This window comes from Eptatretus burgeri, chromosome 13 (genome assembly GCF_056783735.1).
Source record: "Eptatretus burgeri isolate ZD-2024b chromosome 13, Ebu_testis_v1, whole genome shotgun sequence".
NCBI lineage: Eukaryota > Metazoa > Chordata > Myxini > Myxiniformes > Myxinidae > Eptatretus > Eptatretus burgeri.
Genome location: NC_140973.1, coordinates 76,561,666 through 76,587,898, shown reverse-complemented (window position 1 = coordinate 76,587,898; position 26,233 = coordinate 76,561,666). Strand labels below are relative to the sequence as shown.

The 26,233-nt window shown below is 46.6% G+C and overlaps 1 protein-coding gene across 3 annotated transcripts in view; it reads right to left on the bottom strand.

Annotated features, from left to right (window-relative positions):
• The window catches only part of DNMT1 (DNA methyltransferase 1), a 101,391-nt gene that overhangs the window by 52,534 nt on the left and 22,624 nt on the right, over positions 1-26,233 (bottom strand). For all 3 annotated transcript variants that reach the window (XM_085853161.1, XM_085853160.1, XM_085853162.1), the window contains exons 11-15: positions 16,087-16,238; positions 13,196-13,389; positions 12,051-12,231; positions 11,839-11,936; positions 11,302-11,470 (exon numbers count right to left, since the gene is read on the bottom strand). In XM_085853161.1, the coding sequence (XP_085709287.1) occupies positions 11,302-11,470; positions 11,839-11,936; positions 12,051-12,231; positions 13,196-13,389; positions 16,087-16,238 (794 nt within the window). The remainder of the gene's footprint in view (positions 1-11,301; positions 11,471-11,838; positions 11,937-12,050; positions 12,232-13,195; positions 13,390-16,086; positions 16,239-26,233) is intronic.

Below are 26,233 nucleotides of genomic sequence, written 5' to 3'. Positions count from 1 at the left end.
AGATATCTCACCTCAGGGACCTGAATGGTGGTTTGCGAATTTGGTCAACCACAACACTACCCCCTCCCCTTTTTACAGACTCGTCCCGAGTCGTCAAATTTTCGTGTGCCATCATGTGTAGTTTTCCCCTAGTACATTTTACCTACGGATCCCTGAGTGCGACATTCATGGTATTCGTGTCCCCAAAATAAATAACCTGAGGGCTGAGTAACTACCTAAACAAACTCACTCACACGGACGACTTAAATAAAATTGCCGGCGCTAAGACAGACATGCCGGGGGCGCACTCATATTTACAGTACATCTTAACCTTAACTTACAAATTTTACACTAAACCATGGCCCAGGATCACTGAACTCTGCAAAAAGAAAGCAGTTAGCTGGGAACCAGGCTGCTCGCATGCAGTCTCTGGCTCAAACAATGCAGGTGACAGGGAACGTGGCCGGCTGCTCACTCGCAGTCCAAGGCCTTCCCTTTTGAACTGAACGCAGTGAACCACAACGGTGCATGGGCCGCACAAATGCAGTCTCCGTGCCAGCTCAAGTGGCACACGCAATGAACACAACGAATGGATGGATGAATGGTTTGAACTGAACGCAGTGAACCACAACGGTGCATGGGCTGCACAAACGTAGTCTCCGTGCCAGCTCAAGTGGCACACGCAATGAACACAACGAATGGATGGATGAATACAAACACGGTGCACGGGCCGCCAGTGCAGGCCCGTGTTGTAGCTGCCAACAGGGCAGTTCTCGCAGCTTGCAAACTGTTGCCTTGATCCTGGCGCACATGGCAATGAACAGGGGGGCAAAGCAAAAATTGAACGGGGCTGGTGAACAGGGGCAGTGGGCATGGCATGGCAAAGGCAGCAGGCAAACACAGCCCGCAGAAGAAGGCCGCTGGAGGCAAACACAGCCGGCAGATGAACTGGCCGGCACAGGCCTTGAAGAAAAACAGCCAGCAGATGAAGTGGCCGGCACAGGCCTTGAAGTACCACAGCTGCAGATGATCCGGCCGGCACAGGCCTTGCAGCAACGCAACAGCTGCCGATGAAGTGGGCCGGCCTCTGCCTTGCAGCAACGCAGCCAGCAGATGAAGCTGGCCAGCCTTTGCCGTTCAGTGGAGGTTGGTGGAGGGAGTGCGGTGGTGCTGGCCACTTGGAAGGCGGGCTCGGACCTACCTACCTGTCTCCCTCCCACCTATCGCCTTTGCCTGTCACTGTACATACCCACTCCCTTAATTTGTCAAACCCCAATTTAGCCCCAACTTATTTTTTTATTTTTACTTTTTTTTTTTTACTTCCCCACTATAAATCGTCCCCGAACCCCCTTTATCGTCTTTGTTCGGCTAACCTATCCTGTCACCTAGCCTACTCCCAACCCCTACGTTCCCTTCCCGGAGGGGAATAAGGGAGAGCTCACGTCCTGTGCCGAGGCCCAACGAAGCCTCAGAATGGCCTCCCCAGAGTTCAGCGATCTATAACCAAAGTGGGTCCAGCGGCCCACAACGAGAGCGAGGGGATGGATGGTGCGGAGGGGTACACTTCCTAATCTACCCTAACCATTTAACAGTTAAACTACCCCGGGGCTTTCAACAAGCGCCTCTCGCTTAAACTATTGGTTCTATAAACCCAGATTCCCGTCGCCTGTGTTAGTGTCCTTACAATTTCGGGCCTCGCCCCCCAATTTTCTCTCCGTGCCCTCACACGGTCTCATGGCTGGGACGCGTGGCTCCCCTTGGCAGGCACGACCCTCTGCCGATTCTCCCGCTATGGCACCCCCGGGCACTACACTGCCTCCGAGCCTACCAGCTCCCTAAACACCGGGGAGTGCCCCCCATGGCACCTCCCCTGAAACGCACACGTGGCAGGCTGGCTTCCCAGGCCTCTTTCCGAGGGTCACCCGTGCCCACAACACTGCCCACGCGGCTAATGGCGCCCCGGGCCCCCGCACCAAGCAGGCGCACCCGTGCCCACTACGCTATCCCGGCCCCCCATGGGCCCTTGGCCTACCACGGCCGACTAGCCTGGTGCCCGGGGTACCCACTCAGCGATACTCACCTTTCGCAGCCACGCTCCCAGCCCGTCAACAGAGCTCGTGCACCCCTCCAAACGGGTTTCGAGCCTACACACCCACCAACAACAAAACAACCTCCATTTTTGTTAATTTGACTAACCCACTAACTCAGTCTACACTGACCCCGGGGTCCCTTGGGCGGGAGTCACTCCTCCCCCCAATCACTCATCGCACCATGCATTCCCCATTCGCTCCACTCACACAGACCCGCTGGCCTCACTCACTCATCATGTACTCACCTCACAACTCTTCAACACACACACCGCTGAACTCTGCCATCCTTCTAACTACTTCCCCTAACTAACTCGTGCTCCCACGTCGTCCCTTAAACTATAGCACGTTCCTTTTCACACTACGTAGCTAAGCTACGTCCCCTCTACACATTCACAAGTCTGTCACTGTCTCCAATGTCCCAAAAATTATTTACCCAACCTAAATCTCGCTATCATCCCTCTAACTAATCCATTCCACGGACTCCATGAGGACTTACCCCTGCCCCATGAAGTCGGTCTAACTAAGCTAACCCTTCCCCCTAACTAGTTTCCATCCTGTGCCCTGGTCAAGGGGATCATCCACCCCTTGCCCAGGAATCTTGTTCACCCGAAAGTGAGGCTTGTTTTTTTTTTTTTTTTTTTTTACATGCGCATCACCAGCGCGGCAACTCACAGCTCGCGCACTTTGCACCTGCCCGTGACGTCATGCAGCTGCACGTGTTCCTCGTCCCTCCTTGGACGGTACTATCCGGCAGGGATACCCCTCCTGCCGGATTCCAACCCCACGTGCAGCCATGGCGTCACCGTGCGCATAAAAAAAACACAAGCCCCACGTCTCGAGGGGTTCCCCACGCGAACACATGTGCTTTGCCCGTTGGACCTTAACACACACGATCGCGTGGAGAACCCGTCCGGTCCAAATCCGTTTACCTGCCTAAACTTTGTCCGTCCGCGGGATCGGCAAATCCACCGCGTGCGTTTCTGGACCGGGACTTCACTCTCGCAAGCGAGCACGTGGTGGCCTCGTGCGTTGCACAGCACGGACCTCGTGCTCACTGCTGGGTGAACCCGGCACGGTCCCCGAAACAACTGCAGCCGCTACTCGGCTTTCTTTCCTCACATGTCGCCGTCGTCGCCATTCGACCCACGCACACCTGCGTGTTACGACGCTCACACTCCATTCCATTCCATTCACACCGGGAGACGCGGCTGCGTGCTCCCGCATGCCAACCGACATCTCCCTTACATACCGCTCTCTCACACACACGGTCTCCCTTGCACTCGGCCGTTCACTCATGCATGCTGCCTCCCTCGCACACGTGGCTCCGCGCACTCGCGGCCTTTCACTCACTCGTGGTGCCTCATCCACACACCGTGCCTCACACACACGTGGGGGCACTCATCCGCGGTTCCTCATCCACACTGGCCGTTTCATCCACACACACGGCCTCACTCACACACGGTGCCTCACCCACACACACGGGGGCACTCACCCGCGGTGCCTCATCCACACTGGCCGTTTCATCCACACACACGGCCTCTTCCACACACGGTGCCTCATCCACACGGCGTGCTGGGAAGCACGTACTCCGGCACCATCGCCACCACACCACTCACACACGGGGTCGCTTCCACACACGGGGACGCACCCACGCCTTGCACCACACACACACAGGGACAACCACACTGGGGATTTGTGTCCCCACAAGGGTCTCCGGGGCCTCTATACCCCCCAAGCTTTCCGTGCACATGTTCGCAGCACTCCTCCCCTCAACCTCGCTCGACACGACCGAACTCACCTGGTCGTGACTCGCCTCAAGGGGCATACTCCCTCCCCTCGTTCCTGGAGGAGGCTATCCCGCTGCTCGCACTGGGTCCCTACACGCTCCGCGAGCTCACCCTCATCGTCCTCCACTACCTCCGTGTGTGTGTGTGCGTCACTTACCCCGTCTTCATCGTGCAGTCTTCCCTCTATCGTTCCCATCTCCCGTGTCTCTGCCAACTCAGTCACCTCTTCCCTTGTCTCAACTATTATTATTTCCTTTGTCGTCACCTCATGTCTCGTCTCACACGTTTTGGTCTCCCCATTTAATTTTTCCCTTTCGGTCATCGTCACGACCCTCGCCCAACACGTCCCCCGAATTATTTTTTCACCCGCCTCCACCGCGGGCCCGACAGCCGTTGCACCCCCTTCCAGCTCGTTCGCTCCCACACGTGGAGTCGCCATTTTTATCTCCCTGGTCACAGCCTTCATGCCCGCCTGCAGGCATCGGCCCATGTTCTGCGTCTCACCCCGCAGCTTTTTCGTTTCTTCCTTCATTTGCTGTGTATTCGCATCAATCTTTTCGTTCATGCTTTTTATTTCGTTTATAAATTCAGTTGTGTTTGCATCCATCTTTTTGATCATGCCTTTCATTTCGTTTTTCATTTCATTTGTATTTGTATCCATCTTTTCGTTCATTCCTTTTTTTTCGTTTTTCACTTCGTTTGTCATTGCCGCCAGCATGGCGCATAGCTGGGCCATGTCGGGTGCGCTTGGGTGAGCCGTTTCGGCAGGGGTTGGTGAAGGGTTTTGGTGGAGAGGGGGAGGGGAGGTGTCATACACCGCGGCCGCTGCCGCACCCATTTCGGGCTCTGGGTTCAGTTGGGCGAGTTCGTTTTCCTGTACAACCAACATTTCCTGCACGGGGATTCCATCCTGGACCATGGATTCTACACATTCTACATCCATTTCTAATACCCCCGGCTCCTGCTCGCCTTGAGACGCCATCTTGCTTCTCTTAAAGGGTTAATTTAGCTCGCTCGTAATTTGGAGGGAATCGGGGGTCGCTTCTCTCACCCCTGGACCGATTCCCGTGAATTTAGCCGGAGACAGGAGAGCCCGTTTTCCCGTTTTCCGATACCAGTGCCGCGAGGAGGGCGATGAGTTTATATCGCACGACCTGACACCAGTGTTGCGGATTCGCGCCCGCCGGCGTGCTGACAGCCACGTAACTCGAATCGCGGCACGTCGCCCACCGGACGGACAATCCAGTCGTGACCCTCTCGGACTAACGCCGGGAACCAGTCACGGGTGGACCTTTCGGTCTCACCGCGATCGTGCCAATCGGCCCCCGCGTGGGATAGGGTTGCTCGCCAAATTCGACCTACCTAAGTACCCACACGGAGGGTAGACCGGGCGATCGCACCTCGCCGCAGGTCGACTTCGGACACGGGCCACTTAAGCGACCCGTTCCGTACTATCGGGATAACCGAGCGGTGTTATTCGTCGGCCTCGACGGTTCGATTAATTATCGGGCGTCTTAGCCCACGACCAACCCTTTACGTGAAGCAAGATGGGGATTCAATGAAAGAAATGACGAAGCGAAGCGGGAAAACAGTTCAACAATAAGCACATTTATTTCGCGATGAACGGAAAGCACACATATACAATTCCACCAAAAGCACATGTAAAAGAAGAAGACAATGCAATATTACACAAAAAGCAAATGCAACAATGCAGATCTATCCGACTACCGAGCACACGGCAACACTTATACAATTTTACTTCACAGACGGCGCCGACAACACATATTCCCAAAGCAAAAGAAAAGAGAACCACCCTCCAGGATGAGGGGGGTCGGCGGGCCTGGGGCCGAGACCGTGTCGGGCCTACCCGTCTGATGATGAGACGCGAAGTGGCGGTGGTGCCTCAACTCCGCGGGCCTCGCGGACAGTGTCTGGTAGGGGGTGGAAGGGGGCCCCCTTTGTCGCACTATCTCAGCGCGGGGGGAAACAGGAGGGGGTTGCTGATGCTCGGGGAAAGGAGGATATAACCGTCTCGGGTCCCGCGGCGAGCGTCTCCTCCTCCACCTCGGTCGCGTTGCTGGCCTCTCTGTGCCGCTCCCGGCACCGACGCGAGCACCCCCTCGTCCGCCTTCGCCGCCGTCACCTCTCCACAGCTCCGTCCTCTTCACTCCGACTAGTACCACTTCTTTCCAGCTCCACCGACGACTCTCTTGAACTCCGCACCTCTGAACTCCTCCAACTGAACTCTTACTCAACTTCCAACTGAACTCTTACTCCCCACTCGTCTGACGAACGCAGTCGTTTTTATAAGCCCCGTGGCTTCGCTCTTTCACCCTTGACCCTCTGCCTCCGACCCTTCACCTCTCTTGCTGGCTCCCCATTGGCCCGAGGAAAAGTGGGCGTGAATGCTTTTTGATCCATGAATTTGCATATAGCGACCGCCCTCCAACGCCCTGGAGGCGGGGCCAAATCGCCCCTCGCTCACCGATTGGACGGAACAAAAGTGGGCGTGAGTCGTTTTTGATCCGTTTTTCTGTGGAAAGTCCGTGATGTTTTTGAACACGCTGCTCGGTGCGCGCCCTACACGAGTCCAGTATCGGCGCCCACGAGTGGCGCGAGATGACGGTGATGCGATGGTGGAGAGTTGTGACGGTAAAGGTCGTGGCGGTTGTGGTGAAGCGGCGTTGTGGTTGGTGGTTGTTGTTGTGAAGCGGAGTTGTGGTTGGTGGTTGTTGTGTGATGGCTGTTGAGACGTGGTTGGTGGTGGTAATAATGGCGGCTGGTCCAAAATAAAGATCGTAAAAGAAAAAACGGCTATCCTGAAGAGTCGCAGCCCGCATGAATGACATTCATTCCCTCTCGACAACGGGTTTGGGCCTAACTACACATATACTTACCGAGATATCTCACCTAAGGGACCTGAATGGTGGTTTGCGAATTTGGTCAACCACAACAATATATATATATATATATATATATATATATATATATATATATATATATATATATATATATATATATATATATATATATATATATATATATATATATATATATATATATATATATATATATATATATATAATTTGTTGTTTTCATCAAAGAATAAAAAGGTTATTGGTAAGTTTAAAGATGAATTGGGTGGGAAGGTCATGAGTGAATTTATAGGATTGAGATCAAAGTCTTATGCTTTCACGTATATTGAGAATAATAACTTTGAAAGGTGTGATAAGAAGCTAAAGGGAATAAAGAAAAATATAATCAAGGAAACAAACTTTAAACATTTTTACAACTGTTTTACCTTAAAGGAGGAAGAGTACAGAAAAACGAATACAATAAGAAGTTATAAACATCAATTATATACAGAAGAGATAAATAAGAAAGCATGAGGAGCTTTTGATAAAATATATAATTTAGAGAATGGAATCAATAATCTCCCTTATGGTTATAAGTACAAGTGTTAAGATATTGGGTTGGGAATTTTAACAGGCTCCTGCCGTCTTTTTACTGATTTATAAATGATAGAACCAAGCAATAACCAAACCAAAGAGTGGAGATGTAATTAGCCTTGGTATTTAAATGGGAAACGTAAAGAATGTGAGAAATATCAAATAAGTCTTATTAAATAAATAACCGGAGTAAAAGTAGATAAAACAAATAAGTTGGAGGATGTAAAGAAAAAAAAAATCCTTGAATGGACTGAAAACTTTGATGGTTATCAATTTATCAATGGAAAACCAATTTACTACAATCTCAAAATGATATGTGGCTCAGGAGGTGGTCAAATAAGAGCATCAAGAGAAGTTAATCATTTCATTTCTGCTCAACAAAGACACTTAAACCAAGTACCAAGTTATTCTTTGTGAATACACTCGATGGAAATGAATGTGAGAAGAAAATTAAGTTATTCCCTGAAGTAGAACATGGGCAAATATTCGTTGGTTCGCTCTTTGAGTGGAATGAAAATATGAAACGGAAGAAGTGCTTTTATCAGCAAGTCTCAATCTTACATTTGTTTGTATGGGAGGAGAAAAATCACTCAATTTTACATTTGCTTGTATGGGAGGGAAGGGAATAGGTGGGGAGAAAATTAGTCTCAATTTTACATTTGCTTGTATGGGAGGGGAAGAAAATCAGTCTATTTTGGGCTTTTGAGGTTGAGTCAGAAAGTTTTTCCCTTTCCCCCCATTCATTTGAATGGGAGTCCCAGAAACCCTTTATCCTCTACTGGGCTGACTACGACTCATGGCCTTCCTGCCTCGGGCGGCACAATCTTGGAGAAATGAACGAAAATGGTCAAAGGCTGCTTGAACTGTACACCTATCACACGGTTTTTTTTTTTCACACTAAACCACGTCACCAGGAGTTATGGAGACATCCTCAATCACACTGCTGGCATCACCTGGACCTTGTCATCACCAGGTGAGCCTCCATTAACAATGTCCTCATCACATGCAGCTTCCACAGTGCAGACTGTGACACTGTTCACTTATTGGTGTGCAGCAAGGTCAGGTTCTGGCCAAAGAAGCTGCGCAACTCCAAGCAGAAGAGCTGTCCCTGAATCAGTACTTCCAACCCAGGGCTGACAGACTTTTCTCAACCCTCTAGAGAAAGCGCTCCAAAGTACACCAAATAGTACAGTGGATAAGCACAATAATTGTGCGTTTTATGAGAAAAGCATGAATTTTCTGACATAGTTAGTGAATACCATTAGGTTTATTTTCAGATGTGGAGGGAAGTCAGATTTGACCTCAGGACCGAGAGGTCAAATCCAAGATGGCCACCAGTCCACTGGGTCTAATGTTCAAACGCGTTTAATTTTGGAACGAAAGTGTAAAAAACATTTAAGGTGTCATTTCCAACAAAGTTTGGAATGGCCATTCGTTTGGTGATACTTTTGAGATCGCCAGGAGCCAAGGAAATGCATTTTGATCAAGGTCAAGGTCAAATTACGTTAAAAACTTTTGGACATTCTTTTGGTAAAGACAATGGATTGGACCTATGAAATATAGCGAAACTTCGCTTCCATTTTGACACTATAGGGATAATACAAAAAAATTAACAGAATAGTCCCATGCTGCTAGTCTATTTAATACTTTATTAATAGCAATGATGATAATGGTAATGATCAAAATCTAACAGCCTCCAGAAAAGAAGCACAGTGCAGTGCACTTGAGCACAGCTTTGGCACACTTGCACCGTCCAGTGCATCCTTTCTCACAGCAACAGCGGATCAATTCATGGCACGATTTTGATGCTTCAGGGAGAGTGGTCCAAAGCGGCTGCCACCCAGTTGTTTCCTTTGTCCAGCCCCAGTCAGATGGCTCTGGCATCTCTGGATCCAGGACTAATGCCTGGTTCCAACAGTTGGCCTGGTAGCAAGTGCACTTGATGTGCTGTTTGAGTGCTACCTGGGTTGGAAGAATGTTCTCTAGAGTTCTAGACTTCTGTGTGAAGAGCTGTTTCCTGGCATGATTCACTTCCATGCTCTCACTGGTTCGGTCGTACATTAGCACCACAAATCGCTCGAGCAGTAACATTGATCCTTCACTGACCTCACTTGGCATGCATAGGAGTTCATTGAAAGCATAATTTACCTCTGGGAAAGACTTCCAAGTTTCCCAGGCAGTCTTCTTTCCTCTGCCAGCAAATGCAGATACAGGGATGCCAGCATTATCATTGTCTATAAAAACAAGGGTGATCACGGTATCTGTAATAATTACCGTGGAATTCCCCTGCTCTGTCATGGGGAAGATTTTTTTTTGCTCATGTTGCCCTCGCCAGATCGGAGGCTGGTTGAGCGAGTATATCCCGAGGCACAATGTGGCTTCTGAGTGGGCAGGTGAACAACTGACATGCTATTCTCAGAACGTCAACAAGAGAAATGTCGTGAGCAGCAAATGTCCCTCTACTAAATCACCTTCATTGACCTGACAGAGGCCTTCGATCTCATCAGAAGTGGCAGACTCTTTCAACTTGTGGAAAAGATTGGATGTCCCCCAAAACGACTGAGCATCATAATCTCATTTCACGACAATATGAAAGGCAGGGAGCAGTGTGACGGTGCCACCTCAGATATCTTTCCCATCTTGAGCGGCGTAAAACAGGGTTGCGTACTTGCACCCACATTATTTGGGATATTTTTCTCGTTCCTACTCACTCTTTTGGGTCCTCAGAAGAGGGAATCTTCCTTCAAACAAGGTCGGACAGCAAGCAAAGACCAAGGTTCGCAAGGTCCTCATTAGGGAGCTACTCTTTGTCGATGATGCTGCGCTGACATCCCACAGCGAGGAGTGTCTCAAGAGACTCATCGATAAGTTTTCTGCTGCATGCAAATAATTTGGCCTGACAGTCTCAAAAAGACAAACATCATGGGGGCAGGATGTTAGCACCAACCCATCGATCACCATTGGTGCCCATACCTTGGAAGTGGTCCAAGAGTTCACCTATCTGGGATCAACCATCACCAGCAACCTGTCTAGTGACACCAAAATAAACAAAAACATCAGCTGTGATGTCCAGATTGGCAAAAAGGGTTTGGCAAAATTATGCACTCACAAAGAACATTAAGGTTCGAGTGCATCAGGCATGCATTCTTCGCACTTTGCTCTATGGTGGTGAGATGTGGACAATGTACATGCTATCCAGGAGCACAGACTTAACATATTCCATTTTCGTTGCCTCGTATATTCTTGGTGTCACATGGCAGGACGACTTCCCCAACACCGATATTCTTGAGCAAACCAATATCCCAAGCATGTATGCCATAATGAGCCAGCGTCGTATGGAAGACGGCAGAATCCCAAAAGGACGTACTATACAGCGAGATTGCCATGGGCAGAAGGCCCAAAAGCCGCCCAGTGCTGTGCAACATGGATGTCTGCAGATGTGATATGAAGGCGTGCGACATTGATCTGGAGACGTAGGAGCGAGTTGCCAGTGATCGTGCCAGCTGGTAGTGCACAGTCAAACAGGGACTCAAGAGAAATGGAGAGAAGTGGAACACAACTTAGCAAGGGGGAGGGGGGGCAAAAAAAAAAGAAAAAAAAGAGCAGCACAAGAAAAGAGCGAGCAGAATGCCAACTTCAACTACCACCTTTACCTGCAATATCTGCAACAAAGACTGCCATTCCAGAATCGGGCTCCATCGTCACAACCGACACAGTTCCATCAACCAGTGACCTCATGGTGCTTACCCATCGTCTCGAGAAAAGGAGGCCAAAGATATCAGAACAGCATGATACTGGAACTATGGTATTTATGAGCCTTTGGACAATCTGTATTAATAAATAAATATAAATGTTTGAATCCAATGCTAAACTTCCAACCTGAGGACCCTCCCTGCCCCCTCCCCCTCCCCCACCCCCCTCACCCTGATACAATTTGTCAAACTATTATACACCAGGTTCACACATGCTGTGGGATTGTCCAACAGCAGGACTGACCTGGAGAGGCTGTCCGAGCCAGCGTACAGCAGGTGGAAGACTAGAGTTCTTTGTCGGACGGCGCTGGGGTTGGCGGGTACGCGACGGAATTACGGGGGTGTCACCAGAACATTCTACTTCTCCATCCCCTTCATCCTCCTCTGCCTCTTGCAAAGCCAGGTTTGGACACCTAAACAGGCCAAAAAAAAATCCACATGTAAACACATGGGTAAAGTTATGATCGACACACCATGTGTAATCTCGGAAGAAAGAAATGACTGTCCGTGCAAAGAATGCAAAAATCCCAAAAGTAATAGTTTGCGATCTTCAAGTACAAACGTGGAGTGGTTTCCTCTCCTGTATATTGCACACACTACCACATGGTGACCACACAGTTTAAGATGATGCAATTGGAGCATGCTTTAAAAAGGCATTGTTGAACCTTGTGGATCACATGGCAAGCCAATGGCATTGCCGTTATGCAAGACAAATTTGCAAAAGCACTCAAACAAAATGTCCCAGAAACAAACCGAGCCCTCGGTGTGCAGTGTGGCATACTTGCGGTTCAGACACGCTTGCTTTGCTCGACCGCTGCCTCCATACTTGCTCATTGCCTGACAATTGCGACACCAACCACAATCTGGCCTTCGGCAAACCTGCAGATGCACGGCACAGAGCCAAAGAGTAGAGCAAAACCAGCGCTGGAAAGCAGGCAACAGACTAAACCCTGGGAACACACTCGATCGCGGGCAGTTTAAGGCAACACTCACCTCGCAAACTCCACAGCGCTGCCGTTTATGCCGAGCCTCCACCTCTTCAACGTCCATCTGCTCAGAGAAGAAAGAGTCAAATATGGAGGCCACAAGTGGGGTGGTGGTAGCCTTGCTGGGTCCCTGCCTTCCCTTGACAATCCGAGTTGGATGGCGGCTTCCAGTGCGTCGATTGCCATGCCTGCGGTACAAAACAAAAACGTGCAAGTCCAGTTCCCATGGATAGGACAAGACTCACCTTCCCACAACAGTGGCCTCCATTGACAAGGGATGTAAAAACCTGCACCAATCATGCATAACAGTGAAAAACTGAAAAGCTGCAAATGCAAACATTTACAATTCACATAAGAGCTGTCAACGATTAATTGATTATGTTCCTTTCGCAGTCACATGCACAAGGTTGCCAAGGCAATTTTATTGGCTGGAGGACACAATCCTGGGCGAGTAGCTACTGTGACACAGCCTACTCGATTGGCTCCTCTTCCCAGCAAGCTGGTACTCGTTTTGTCGACCACGACCTCTGAAGGATGACCGGATGAATCAATCCACCTGGTGCTCTTTTGGCAGTCGGGGTTTAAACTCAGGATCTTATGGTCCAAAGCCAACCACATTAACCGTTAAGGCACTACCAAGCATGTGAGCCATTTTTACACACACTAGTGTGATTTGAACTCCCCCCAACCCCACCCCATCTTTCCCCCTCCTCCTCCCCATGATACATACGACTACAACTATTACAATGACCCTTATTATTTCCACCTTGCGAGTTCAGCCAGGGGTACTCTCTGCTCAAAGTCTTTCACAACATGGCTGACCAGGCCTGACGTTCTACTGGAGGTGGGTTGGGCAGGAATTTACAATTCATTCAAGGGGGCAGTGATAACTAACCTACTCTTTAACGTCGACTCGCTAATTCTAGCAGACAGGATGCCTAGATTAAAGTCCATCCGCGGGATGGAATACTTTTGACGCAGGACCCTGCCTGCGTCAGGAATCCAACCCAGACTACACAACTCAAAGGTAAGCGTGCCGCCTCTCTTCCATTCTGAAGGACCAACATTGTTCATAGCTGGCCTCAAATTCTGACGAACATCCAGCAAATTGGTGCATTGCATTGAAAACATGTCACGAGGAACACGGCAAACCTATTTCCAAGAGTGACGCCAGCGAGCTTCACAAGGTTCCTGACACAAGGACTTGTGAGCAGAAGAGCAGCAACTTCGTCGTCATCACGTGCCTCGTCATAGCTTTCCACCTGTTCTACTAAGAACTGCGCATGTCTGAGCAGGCCTTCCTCAGTCAGGCAGGAAAAAGGCATGTCAGGAGGTGGTGCGGTGGTCTGTACGAACAAAGACGAATAGTTAGTTACTCATGGCAGACAATGACCGTTTCAATGTAAAGAATGGGTGGGGGAGGATATCTCTATTATAATACGTAGCTTGCACACTAAAAACGCGGCTCGCCGTCACACGATCCCTATGAAATTTCTGTGGCACTTGGCGAACATGCCGACAATGTTTGGGAAGTGTTGGCGTTCCATAGTACCACTTGCATTTTGCACAATGCGTATTTTTGTCATTCCCCGTGTACGGTCTGTCGTCTGTTACCAGCTATGTTGTACTGCTATCCCGTGCATGTGCACGGGTATCGCTAGTATATATATATATATATATATATATATATATATATATATATATATATATATATATATATATATATATATATATTTACAGTGGGGGGAACAAGTATTTGATACACTGCCGATTTTGCAGGTTTTCCCACTTACAAAGCACGTAGATTTCTGAAAGTTTTATCATAGGTACACTTCAACTGTGAAAGACAGAATTTAAAACAAAAATCCTGAAAAATCACATTGTATGATTTTTAAATAATTAATTTGCATTTTATTGCATGAAATAAGTATTTGATCACCCACCAACCAGTAAGAATTCCAGCTCTCACAGACCTGTTAGTTTTGTCTTTAAGAAGCCCTCCCATTCTCCACTCATTACCTGTATTAACTGCACCTGTTTGAACTCGTTATCTGCATAAAAGACAGCTGTCCACACTCAATCAATCAGACGCCAACCTCTCCACAATGGGCAAGACCAGAGAGCTGTCTAAGGACATCAGGGACAAAATTGTAGATTTGCACAAGGCTGGGATGGGCTACAGGACAATAGGCAAGCAGCTTGGTGAGAAGGCAACAACTGTTGGCCCAATTATTAGAAAATGGAAGAAGTTCAAGAAAACAGTCAATCTCGCTTGGTCTGGGGCTCCATGCAAGATCTCACCTCGTGGAGCCTCAATGATCATGAGAAAGGTGAGGGATCAGCCTAGAACTACACGGCAGGACCTGGTCAATGACCTGAAGAGAGCTGGGACCACAGTATCAAAGAAAACCACAAGTAACACAATACGCCGTCATGGATTAAATCCTGCAGCGCACGCAAGGTCCCTCTGCTCAAGCCAGCGCATGTCCAGGCCCGTCTGAAGTTTGCCAATGACCATCTGGATGATCCAGAGGAGGAATGGGAGAAGGTCATGTGGTCTGATGAGACCAAAATAGAGCTTTTTGGTTGAAACTCCACTCGCCACGTTTGGAGGAAGAAGAAGGATGAGTACAACCCCAAGAACACCATCCCAACCGTGAAGCATGGAGGTGGAAACATCATTCTTTGGGGATGCTTTTCTGCAAAGGGGACAGGAGGACTGCACCGTATTGAGGGGAGGATGGATGGGGCCATGTATCGAGAGATCTTGGCCAACAACCTTCTTCGCTCAACAAGAGCATTGAAGATGGGGTGTGGCTGGGTCTTCCAGCATGACAACGACCCAAAACACAGCCAGGGCAACTAAGGAGTGGCTCCGTTTGAAGCATCTCAAGGTCCTGGAGTGGCCTCACCAGTCTCCAGACCTGAACCCAATAGAAAATCTTTGGAGGGAGCTGAAAGTCTGTGTTGCCCAGTGACAGCCCCGAAACCTGAAGGATCTGGAGAAGATCTGTATGGAGGAGTGGGCCAAAATCCCTGCTGCTGTCTGTGCAAACCTGGTTAAGAACTCGAGGAAACGTCTGATCTCTGTACCAAATATTAAGTTCTGTTTTTCTGATGTATCAAATACTTATTTCATGCAATAAATTGCAAATTACTTATTTAAAAATCATACAATGTAATTTTCAGGATTTTTGTTTTCCATTCCATCTTTCACAGTTGAAGTGTACCTATGATAAAAATTAGACCTCTACGTGCTTTGTAAGTGGGAAAACCTACAAAATCGGCAGTGTATCAAATACTTGTTCTCCCCACTGTATATATCCATCCATTGGGACCATACTCTGTGCAGAGCGTTGGTGTTGCCTCAGCAGTCTCCTTGGCTCTTGGGCACAATCCTGGACGTGTCGCCACTCCGACACGGATATTTATATGGAAATTATATATATATATATATATATATATATATATATATATATATATATATATATATATATATATATATATATATATATATATATATAATGATAATAACAAAAATAAATCTACATTTTTTTGCAACTGCAAAAGCTCGAAAAATGTAAATATAACAGGTAATATACCGGATAAAAATCAACTCAGAAAGGAGAAGCATCTGTGCCCGGAAAGTTACATCACCACGCAAGGGAAGGAGTCATGACGTCACACCGAATGTCAACTACAATACAGCATCTTACAATATTTTCATATAGGAGGTGCAAACACCAAGAAACGTTTGGCAATGTTAGCAGGTAAACTATTATTCACACGAGTCTCAAAAAGCCAAACCGAGTAACTTCACAAATCAAATGGAACAATTGTGCACGAAGGCCGTATCGTGACTTATTACTGTTCAATGGGGCATTCAACAAATCAGAAAATCGGAAACTGTGCACATTTCCCACGTCCACGATGATCTCGGTAACCGTGTGGTTGAAGGAATCACGAGTTTGGAACAGATTAACCAACATTGATAAATAACATCAACTGACATAAAGGCATGACGAGTGCAAAGTGCACTTTACCTCGATCTTGTTGACCAAATCCTCGTAGTCAGAATTTGGCTCTGCCAGCAGCAACTCGATCAGCAGTTTGCTCATGTAAATCTTCTCCTGTGTCGCAGTAAATATTGAAGAGTAGTCCGCACTGGGGCTCACCAGGATATAGTCGGCAAAAGCTGCGGAAGTACAGCGAGTTACAGGTACACTCACGGGTTTCAGGAAGTGCGTTTGTCCCCACGGTCACTTCACCTTTGGTTGAGGATTCTACTCAAACACTCAACCAATATCAATTGCATGGATCGCCATTGTTTTGGAAACGTCGCAACAACGTCAGTCAGTTCAAGTCAAGGACGCAATCAAAGGAAATGCAGATCCACAGTCCAGGTCCCTCTGCTCTGGATCCTTGCAATTGGGACCATCCCAATGGATGGTCTCCCAGTAAAATTAATGAACTGTGAATAATAGTTTCCCACACATGAAGGAGGGACAAACCAACAGCAGAGATGCCAACTTTTGGAAATCAGAATTAGGGAGGATTTTCAACCGACACCAAATAATGTGCGCGAAGCGCACATCTCGAGCGCGGAGCGCTCGACCCTTGCGGCGAGGTCCAGGGCCCGCCTTAGGGCCCTGGAAGCTCTGGGGTTCTAGACGCTCTCTAGTGCCCTCTGAGCCCTATTTTGGAGCATTTATCATGTTAAGAATTCCCACTTTTTGAACAAAAAAAGGGGAAAATTGTGCACTTTTTAATGTTACATGTATGTTAATATTAGTAAGTTAGGGGACAATCAAAGATTAACAAAAAGCACAAAAGAAGCAATATTTTTCTTACCTTACTGGCTGGTACTACTGCTGCTTGCTTTTTCCATGGCAGCTTTGCTGAGTGACAGCTGTGTGGCTCTTTTAGCCCTTCTGATTATGTCTTTGCTGTATTCTCTCTGGTAGCAAGGGGTGCTATGAGCTAGTTTTTCAATTAAGAGAGCTTCCAGGGTTTTGACACTCAAATTGGGACGAAATTCAGTATGATTCTTCCGTACAAGACTGAGTGCCCGCTCACATGATGCGTTCGAATGAGGAATGACCAAGACTTCCTTCATCACTTTGCTCAAATTAGGATACTTCTTGGCACCAGTGCAGGGATCTGTGAGCTGTGAAATCCGATGCCACTGCTCATCCACTCTCACTGTCTCAGTAGCAATTGGAGCTATGGAGGCATCTGCCTGGTAGTGAGCGAATTCCCACTCTCAAGACTGTCTATGTCACTATCACCGCCACTGAACAGACAGGGGAATTTCTTGATGAAAAACTCCACACAGTCAAACCCCACTTCTTGGTGTAGCTTAACATCCAGCACCTGAGCATGCTTGGCTAATTCATCATCTAGCGGCCAGGTTTTGAAGATGTAATTGCAGGCTTTCACATAATATGAGCGAACTGCAATGAAGAAACCTTGGATGTCTGACTCACTCAGAGTGAAGGTGGATTTCTTGAGACTCCTTTGTTCCCTTATATACAGTTTGGCATCGTTCCCAATCATGAGGTCCTCATCATTCTTCTGATGATTTCTGTCAGAGAAGGGTGCATTTTACCAGAGCAACCGATGACACCGATGGTTTCCCAAAAACCGCACGAAGATATCTTTCAGAAGACCATTCAATTCTCCGTGCAGGAGATGAATACAGGGTTCGTCTCTTTGGAGCAGAAGATTCCCCTTCTCAAAAAGCTTGTTAGCATATCGAAGGAAGAAACAATAGAGTTTTGTTTGTGGAGACAAGAACATCCTGTTGACACGTTTTTCTCTAGATTCCTGCACAGTGTTTGAGGAAGATGCGCTTTTAGTTGTAGAACTCGTAGTACACTTAGCCGCAGGGCGATCACACTTGCGTTTACTGCCAGCAGAAGAGGTCAGACTCGTAGTACCAGATCCAATTTTACGTTTGAGGAGAGAGCTTGAGGTAGGTGCAGCCAAGGAAGAAGACCTCTGATTCGAAGGTTTTGCTGAGCTTCTATCAAGTGATTTGGCAAAAGCAGAACTTAACTTGGGTCCTTCTTTGCCTGTAGATGGGACTATCACAGTCTTTCTCGACTCTGAAGGGATCTGCTTTGTAGATGAACGTGATGAAGGGCCGGTAATGCTACCTGCTCTCAGCATTGGTTTTGGTGCTGTCCCTGCTGTCTTCTTCGCAGTTCTTCACTGTTGTCATAGTACGAAATCAGGACAGGATATAGCTGGGCCTCACCACTGTCATTGCTACCGTCTGTAGCTAGGCTAAATGGAGCTAGTCTAGCAATATCGGCAATAGATGAAGCAGTAACATTTGACAACTCACCAATTACACTGGTCAACAACAAATTTGTTGTCTGCATTTTTTAAGCTGATTTAGGACGAATCTGATGCGCTGAATCCAAAACTCACATTAGTTTTGTTCAATCAGGTCAAGTTTTTGAGATATGGCCACATGTCGTTTTTTACATTTTTGTTCACATGTACGCATGTGTGGAGCATTTTAGAAGAAGTTGGTGGGGGTAAAATGTCATGTCAAATAATTGTTTTGATTGGAAATAATTATTTTAATGACAAGAAGTATTCAGGTACGATAGTTCTAGGTGATTATGTCGAAAAGGGATCAGTTTGAAGTCATAAAACCTCAAAATCTTCCAAAAATTGGTGAGGCAAAGCATAAAGTTCGTGGATCAAAACTAAAGTTAATGGGGCAGATTTTGTAATAATGTGATACAAAAAAGTTGTATTTCTTGAAATAACGAACTCTGAAGAATGTACAATACCTACATGCGCCAATTTATGACATGCGCTTCTGCTCAAGCTTGGAGTGCCACAGTACGAACCCAAAGATTGGAGACTGTTCATTGACAGCAGCAAGCTTATCACTGAAATGTGTTCTGCTACACAACGGCAACCAGTTTGCCTCTGTACCCATCGCTCACTCGACTACACTGAAGGAGAAGTATGAAGCGGTGAAGTACGTGCTGGAGAAAATTGGTTATGATCAGCATAAGTGGTTTATTTGTGTTGACCTGAAGATGGTGAACTTTTTGTTGGGACAACAGTCTGGCTTCACCAAGTACCCATGTTTTCTGTGCATGTGGGATAGTAGGGACTGTGCTCAGCATTACACGAAGAAGGACTGGCCTGTGCGGGAGGAATTGGTGCCATGCAAAGAAAGGAACGTCATCAACGACCCTCTGGTGGACAGAGACAGAATACTCTTCCCACCGCTGCACATCAAGCTCGGCTTAATCAAGCAGTTCACCAAGGCTCTGGACAAAGATGGTGACTGCTTCACTTACTTGTGCCAGGCTTTTCCAGGATTGACCATGGAGAAGTTGAAAGCTGGCATCTTTGATGGTTCTCAGATCCGTCAGCTCATCAGAGATCCAGAGTTCAAAAACTCAATGAACGAAGTGGAACTGGAAGCGTGGAAGACATTTGTTTTGGTAGTGAAGAACTTTCTTGGCAACAATAAGGCCAGAAACTACGCAGAACTTGTCAACAACATGCTGACTGCTTTCAGAAACCTGGGCTGCAACATGAGCATCAAGATGCACTACCTATTTTCACATATGAACCGGTTTCCTGAGAACCTGGGTTCAATGAGTGACGAGCAGGGGAGAGATTCCATCAGGACATGAAGGAGATGGAGACCAGGTATCAGGGTCGCTGGGACGCAGTCATGATGGCTGACTACTGTTGGAATCTGAAGAGAGACCTCCCTGCCGCTGAACATTCCAGGAGTTCGAAGAAACGGAAGTTCAAGCCCTGAAGTTTGAACAGTGGTGACGCAACATGCAATTTACTTGTACTTACCTTTATCAATGCCCACCATTCAGATGACAGTAATCGATGTTTCTATCATGTAATCAATAAATGTTGTTGGCAAAACATTTTTTTTTTCTTAAAAACATGTTTAGGATGATATGTGTTGACAAAAATCAGCTGATAATGCCACAAAAATGTAATTGATTTTGTCACAAGATCTGATTTTTTCAAATCAACTTAGCACAAAAACCTGACCTGATGGAGAGAAACGGATGCCATTTCCTGATTCAGCAGTGCCAGAATACCCTAATTCACTTGTAGAAATCTAGACAACATTCAGAAAGTAAAAAATTGTTGACCAGTGTTATTGCTGAAGTTTTTGTTCTTGCACATCCATACTTTGAAGCAACTTTTGAATCTGGAAACATCTTTTGAAATAGAGGTCCAGCATGATCTGAGACTGATATGGGCAAGTTATGTTCCACAATAAATCCACTAAAGAGAAGTTCCGCTCCGGCAACATCCTCTTCCTCGCTTGTCCCTTGTTTGGTGAAATAATTCAGAAGTGTACCGGTACTCGTGCTCGAAGATCTCTCCTTTGCAATGTCTGTGTGCCGTTTGCTTCCAACGTGCTTCCGAATATCATCACGACCTCCGTGCTCAACTGAAATATCAACACTGCATACTGTACAATACGCATGATGAATTCCTCTTTCAGACTTTCGAATACACGGGTATTGGAGACTGTATTCGGTCTTGCACTTCTGAGACCATTCTTGGTCTTCGTAAGCTTCTTTTCTGCCATTTCGTAATCAACATCGAGGGCTTGAAGCATCGGTAACTTCGAAGTCGATGTTCCACAGCTGCAGCGCGACTCGTAGAACTCTAGCGGCTGTTAAACACCGCACGGTGGTCGCGACCGCCGGGCTGGTACGGGGCCCAGCTGCATGCAGTGAGCGTATCGCATGCATATACACTGTGAATACATACCGCATGCACTAAATCTCAGTGCATGATCGCATAAGCGAGATCCAGACCCAATGTTTCGCTGCTCCTCATTTGAATTTGCAATTTTTTACGTACAATTTGGTAGCAGCGAACGTTATGGAGTTACCACATGCTATACGTAGCAGACGATGCTTTTCATTCAATTCTCATACTAGTACATTCTGATTAGTGAACAGTGCAAAAATATCAAAATTTCGGGAGGATAAGGATAGTGATCGTAAGGGCGGGAGTTTGGGTGAATTTTCGGAAGCCTCCCGATGAAATCGGGAGGGTTGGCATTGCTGCAACAGCAGGGTTGAAGGACAAATAAAATGTAAAAAGGGGGGGAGCCTTAGAGGAGCAGCCTTTACTTGCCACACACACACACACACACACACACACACACACACACACACACACACACACACACACACACACACACACACACACACACACACACACACACACACACACACACACACACCAACGGTGGGCACCGCATGGCCTTTGGTCACCAAGTCGGTGGCCTACTCAAAAAATGCCTCGACTTGGAACAGGCCAGAACAGTTACAGTAGGATAAAGCAATAAAAAAAGATTTTCTTTCATTTTCCTCACTCATATCATCGAGTGCCTGTTCATCATAGCCACAAACCATCGTACACATCGCTTTCGTAAGTACTATAGTTTTCAAATAAGCTCGGAGCGATTTCATGCATCATATAATACGATTTCCCACAATCTACTCTCAAGAACCAATTAAATTACATCATTGAAATATTATTGCAGGTTTGAGGATCACATCTCGTGGACTAAATAAGTGTCGAAATCTGGAGTGAAATCTGAAAATTTAAAGAAATTAGCGATTCTTATAACTAAGCATATTTACTTTAAGACTGCTCCCTCCTCCAAATTTACACAAGAAAATATGAAATTGCCAAAGCATTAAACTTTAACTTTTTCCACTGTTTGGACAATTCTAATGAGTCTAACTTACGTTAGACTTACGCACAAAGTCTAACTTCGAGTGCAGCGAAAATAATTAAGGCAAGCAGCAGGACCACCGCAAAGGCTACATCGGCTCACTTTTCCGTAGGGAAGTCCCAGGAGTTAGGAAGGCAAAGAAATTTTGTTCCAGAAGATTGAAAGGCTTCGACCTGATGAACCTGCAGCATCAACTTCTTTCAGAACATAAACACCAACTCAATCATCGAGAAGAAGCCAGCGTATCCTCTCATGGAGTTGTCAGACATGGAGGAAGGGGCAGACAACCCTGAGCCTCTGTCTGACGATCAACAGCATGCATCCCCACACCACGGCAGGATGGCTGAGAGATACGCACACTCGTTTTAAGCTGTCCAGCCTGGATTTGAATCTCGACCCAGCTATAAACTGTCATTTCACAGGCAGCGTGATTAATCAATGTGTGTGCCGTCCCTCAGATGGACATTAAACTGGGCATCACATCTGCTCCTCCACCACTCCTCGCTATAATCGATATATCGCTATCTCTCTCTTCCAACCCTTAGTATCCCTGTCAGCGAAATGACCAGTGGTATTTGCTCTCAATAAATATAAACCAAATCCAACTGAAGTATAAATACCTGTCTTGCCCTGGAGCAAAAAATTCCGTAATAAGGGAGTTGGACCGGTCATTTGCAATCACATGTCAGACTATGCTTTTATTACACTGGGCTGTATTCGAAATATTTTTTTCAGAGGTCGAGGTTTTCTCAACGGTTCTAATATGTTTTTTGCATGCTGAATTCAGAAATGTATCTAATTTTGCTCAATCAGGTCAAATTTTTATGCTATCTCAATTTTAAGGAAAAAAATAATCAATTTTTATTTTTTTAATTAGCATTTTTTTATTCAAAATCAGAATTACATTGACAGAAAATGTACAAACTATAGATATAATGACACACAAGTACACTTAATGTGGAAGAAAGTGCCTTCTCAATTACTTTCATTTCAATTGCAGAAAAATGTAGATAAATCGTTTCTAGAAACACCTAACTTCAATCGCTCCAGCAGTCGCTGTTTTCCTTCGTCTTTTTAATGTTGAATTTCACATTAACGGTACTTGTGCATCATTTTATATGTAGTTTGTACATTTTCTGTCAATGCAAGTCTGATTTTGAATTTTAAAAATTACCCCCGTGTGGGGGTGACGGTCATCTCTATAATGTTTTTTACTATCATAATCGATGAACCGTTGCCAGATATCTCCGAAAATGACAGACAAAATAGGTTTTGAAAATGGAGACTTTCACAACTTTCGTGACCTTGACCCTGACCTCGAATCCGGGGAAAAAATGTCGTTGGGTATCACTCATCGACCTCTACCAACAAACCAAATTTCATCAAGATCGGAAGTAAAAAGTTTTCTTTGTACCGGGAGGTGTTTTTGACCATCTTCCAGGTGACATGGCAGCCAAACGGGAAGGAAATTCAAAAATCTTCCCGGTTAGATACAAGATAATATTTTTTACTATCATGATCAATAAACAGTTGCCGAATATCTTGTAGAATGGCAGACGAGATAGGTTTTGAAAATGGCAATTTTTATAACTTACGTGACCTCGTCCCTGACCTTGAACCCGGACAAAAGTTATATCGTTGTGCAACACTCATCGACCTCTACCCACATACTAAGTTTCACCAAGATCGGAAAGAAAAATTGACGGACGTACGGACATTTAGTCCGGCTTTATTAGGTCATCTCGGAAGAGATGACCTAAAAATGCTAATTAAAAAAAACAAAAATTGATTTTTTTTTTTCCCTTAAAATTGAGATAGCATGATAAATCCTTAAAATTGAGATAGAAAAACTTGACCCGATTGAGCGAAATGAGATAAATTTCTAAATTCAGCATGCAAAAAAACACAAGGTCCGTTGAGAAAACCTAGACCTCTGAAATGACGCAGACCAGTGTTATAGGCACCCTTCAAATGACTCCCAAATCCACTTTCCCCCATATTTCTGAAATCAAATGTCTCTTACAGATGCTGCATCTGGCCTTGTGAACGGACACCTTCACCTGCCAATCCCGGTGGTCGACGTTACTCAGCCATGACGAATTAAAATAGCAAAGCTTTCACATTCTTCAAATTCTCTTCCTTTCCCTTAAAAAAACACAAACAAACAAACAAACAAACAAAAAAACCCCCAGCAATGCAGATGCTAAGTAGCTCATTCCTGCTTCAATGGGACTTTCGTAAGAACTTGTATAAGTTATGGATGACATGTGAGAAACCATTTTGGCTCGGCTTTGTAAAATCTGTTAAATTGTAGGGAAAATTAAAATTAACTCTTTCGGCAGAATTAGCAGTTGACCAGGGAGCACGACAGATTATTTATATTTGCACAATTTACTTGATTTTCCAAGAGTTTCAAGGACCTGAAGAAGTTTTTCAGGACTTTTCAGTACTTGAAAATACTCTCATTTTTCCAGGACTTTCAAGGACGGTGTAAACCATGAAGGATTTTAAAAACTTTTTAAAAGCTTTAAACACGCGAAGAAAAATATCCTTGCGATCCACGCAAAAGATAAATTAATGTCCAATGTTCTTGACCTGAACCAGACGTGTGTGTATGTGTGTATATATGTGTGTGTGTGTGTGTGTGTGTGTGTGTGTGTGTGTGTGTGTGTGTGTGTGTGTGTGTGTGTGTGTGTGTGTGTGTGTGTGTGTGTGTGTGTATATATGTGCGCGTGTGCGCGTGTGCGCGTGTGCGCGTGTGCGCGTGTGCGCGTGTGCGTTTTTTTTTTGTTACGGATCCTGGGGTGCGGGATTCTCACACGATCCTAGGCGCCACCCTCACCACCACAGTCTCCGGGATTTATAACGCCGGCCGGCTCAGCGCAGCTTCAGGTCACGAGTCTTCAATCGCGATACCAACGTAATCCTTGTACCTTACCAGTTGGGGAAATAGAACCCTGGTTACAGACTGGTTGTGTCAGATGCCGAGCATTTTCTGCCAGTCTGTAACCATTTTTGGTTTTGTATGCCAATCGAAAGGATCGTTCCTCGACGCGACACGAATTAATCCATAGCGGCAACTTCATCCGAATCAACCAGATTTATTGGGGAACATCGGGGAACAACACAAAAAAAATTCACGACTGTTTTAATAAACAATCCTCAACCCGTTCTTAACTGGGGAACCACGGACTACAGGTTTCGAGGGGGTCTCTACCGAGATATGCCTTATACAACACGTGCAGACAGACAGACAGCATGCATGCAAGACAGAGTACTTGGTGATGTCTCATGGACGAGAGGACAGTGTCAAAAGCACGAATGTCGCTCGCAACAGGCAGATGTCCACCGATTTGAGCTCCAACTCGAACGCGCCGCGTGGCAAGATGGCGCCGCCACACTCTTTCCTTTCCGCACCGCGCGCTCTGACCCTGCGTAAGGTCGACGATGGCCTCAGCTGATTTCTCTCACGGTCCAGCATACAAATCCAGGCCTGGCCTGTTCACCAGACAAGGCCCAAATCGAGGTGCCGGGCTCCGGCAAGCGGATCGGCAAACATGTCGAGCTGTTGGTGTGAGCAGGGACCGTCAGAGGCTCCATCGTCTCTCTCCTGCTTCCCACCTCAAAGCCCGACTTCCCAACTCCGTCCTCTGTTTCTCTCTCTCTCTGTCAAATCACCTTTTCTTTCCTTTTCCACGCTCGCCTCTCAAAGCCGGCTGTCGTCTCTCTCACGGCAGAATCCTCGACGTGCAGGCAGGTTCAGCCTCTCTCCCGGTAGATCCAACACTGTGCCTCCTGCGTTCGCTCGCTTCGAAGCCACGAGCGCGCCTCGAAAACCTGACCGTTTTCCAAACTGAGAACTCCTTTTCTCTCTCGGTTTTCATTCGCTCCGACACAAGAGCACGCCTCTCTCCTGAAGCCGACAAGACTCCTCCCCTGAGCTTCACTTCCTCTTTTTGGGCACACCCTCTCAGCCGACTGGGCGGGGCCTATCGTCCGTAAAGGGGAGGAAGAAGAGGGAGCCCTTGTTCCACCACCACCGAACAAATAAAACAGCTTCTTACATCTCCCGACACACATATAACGTCCATTTTACCAAACAACCTAGCTATACATGCATTTAATGGGGGATCTGAGCTAATCCTATATTTGGCAGCAGACGAAGGGCCATTTCCGTAACAATATATATATATATATATATATATATATATATATATATATATGTATATATATTGTTACGAATTAGCCGTTTCGGACGGCCTACGCACGACCGCTTCAGCCCAACCACAGTCGCGAGTCTGCCGAAAACGGAATTCAGTCGTAGCTTCCGGACAACTCTGGAAACCTGCTACGGGTGCCTTAACGCACCATAAACTGTCAATATTCTGTCCACGCGGTACAGGGTTAATCACCGCATCTCGATA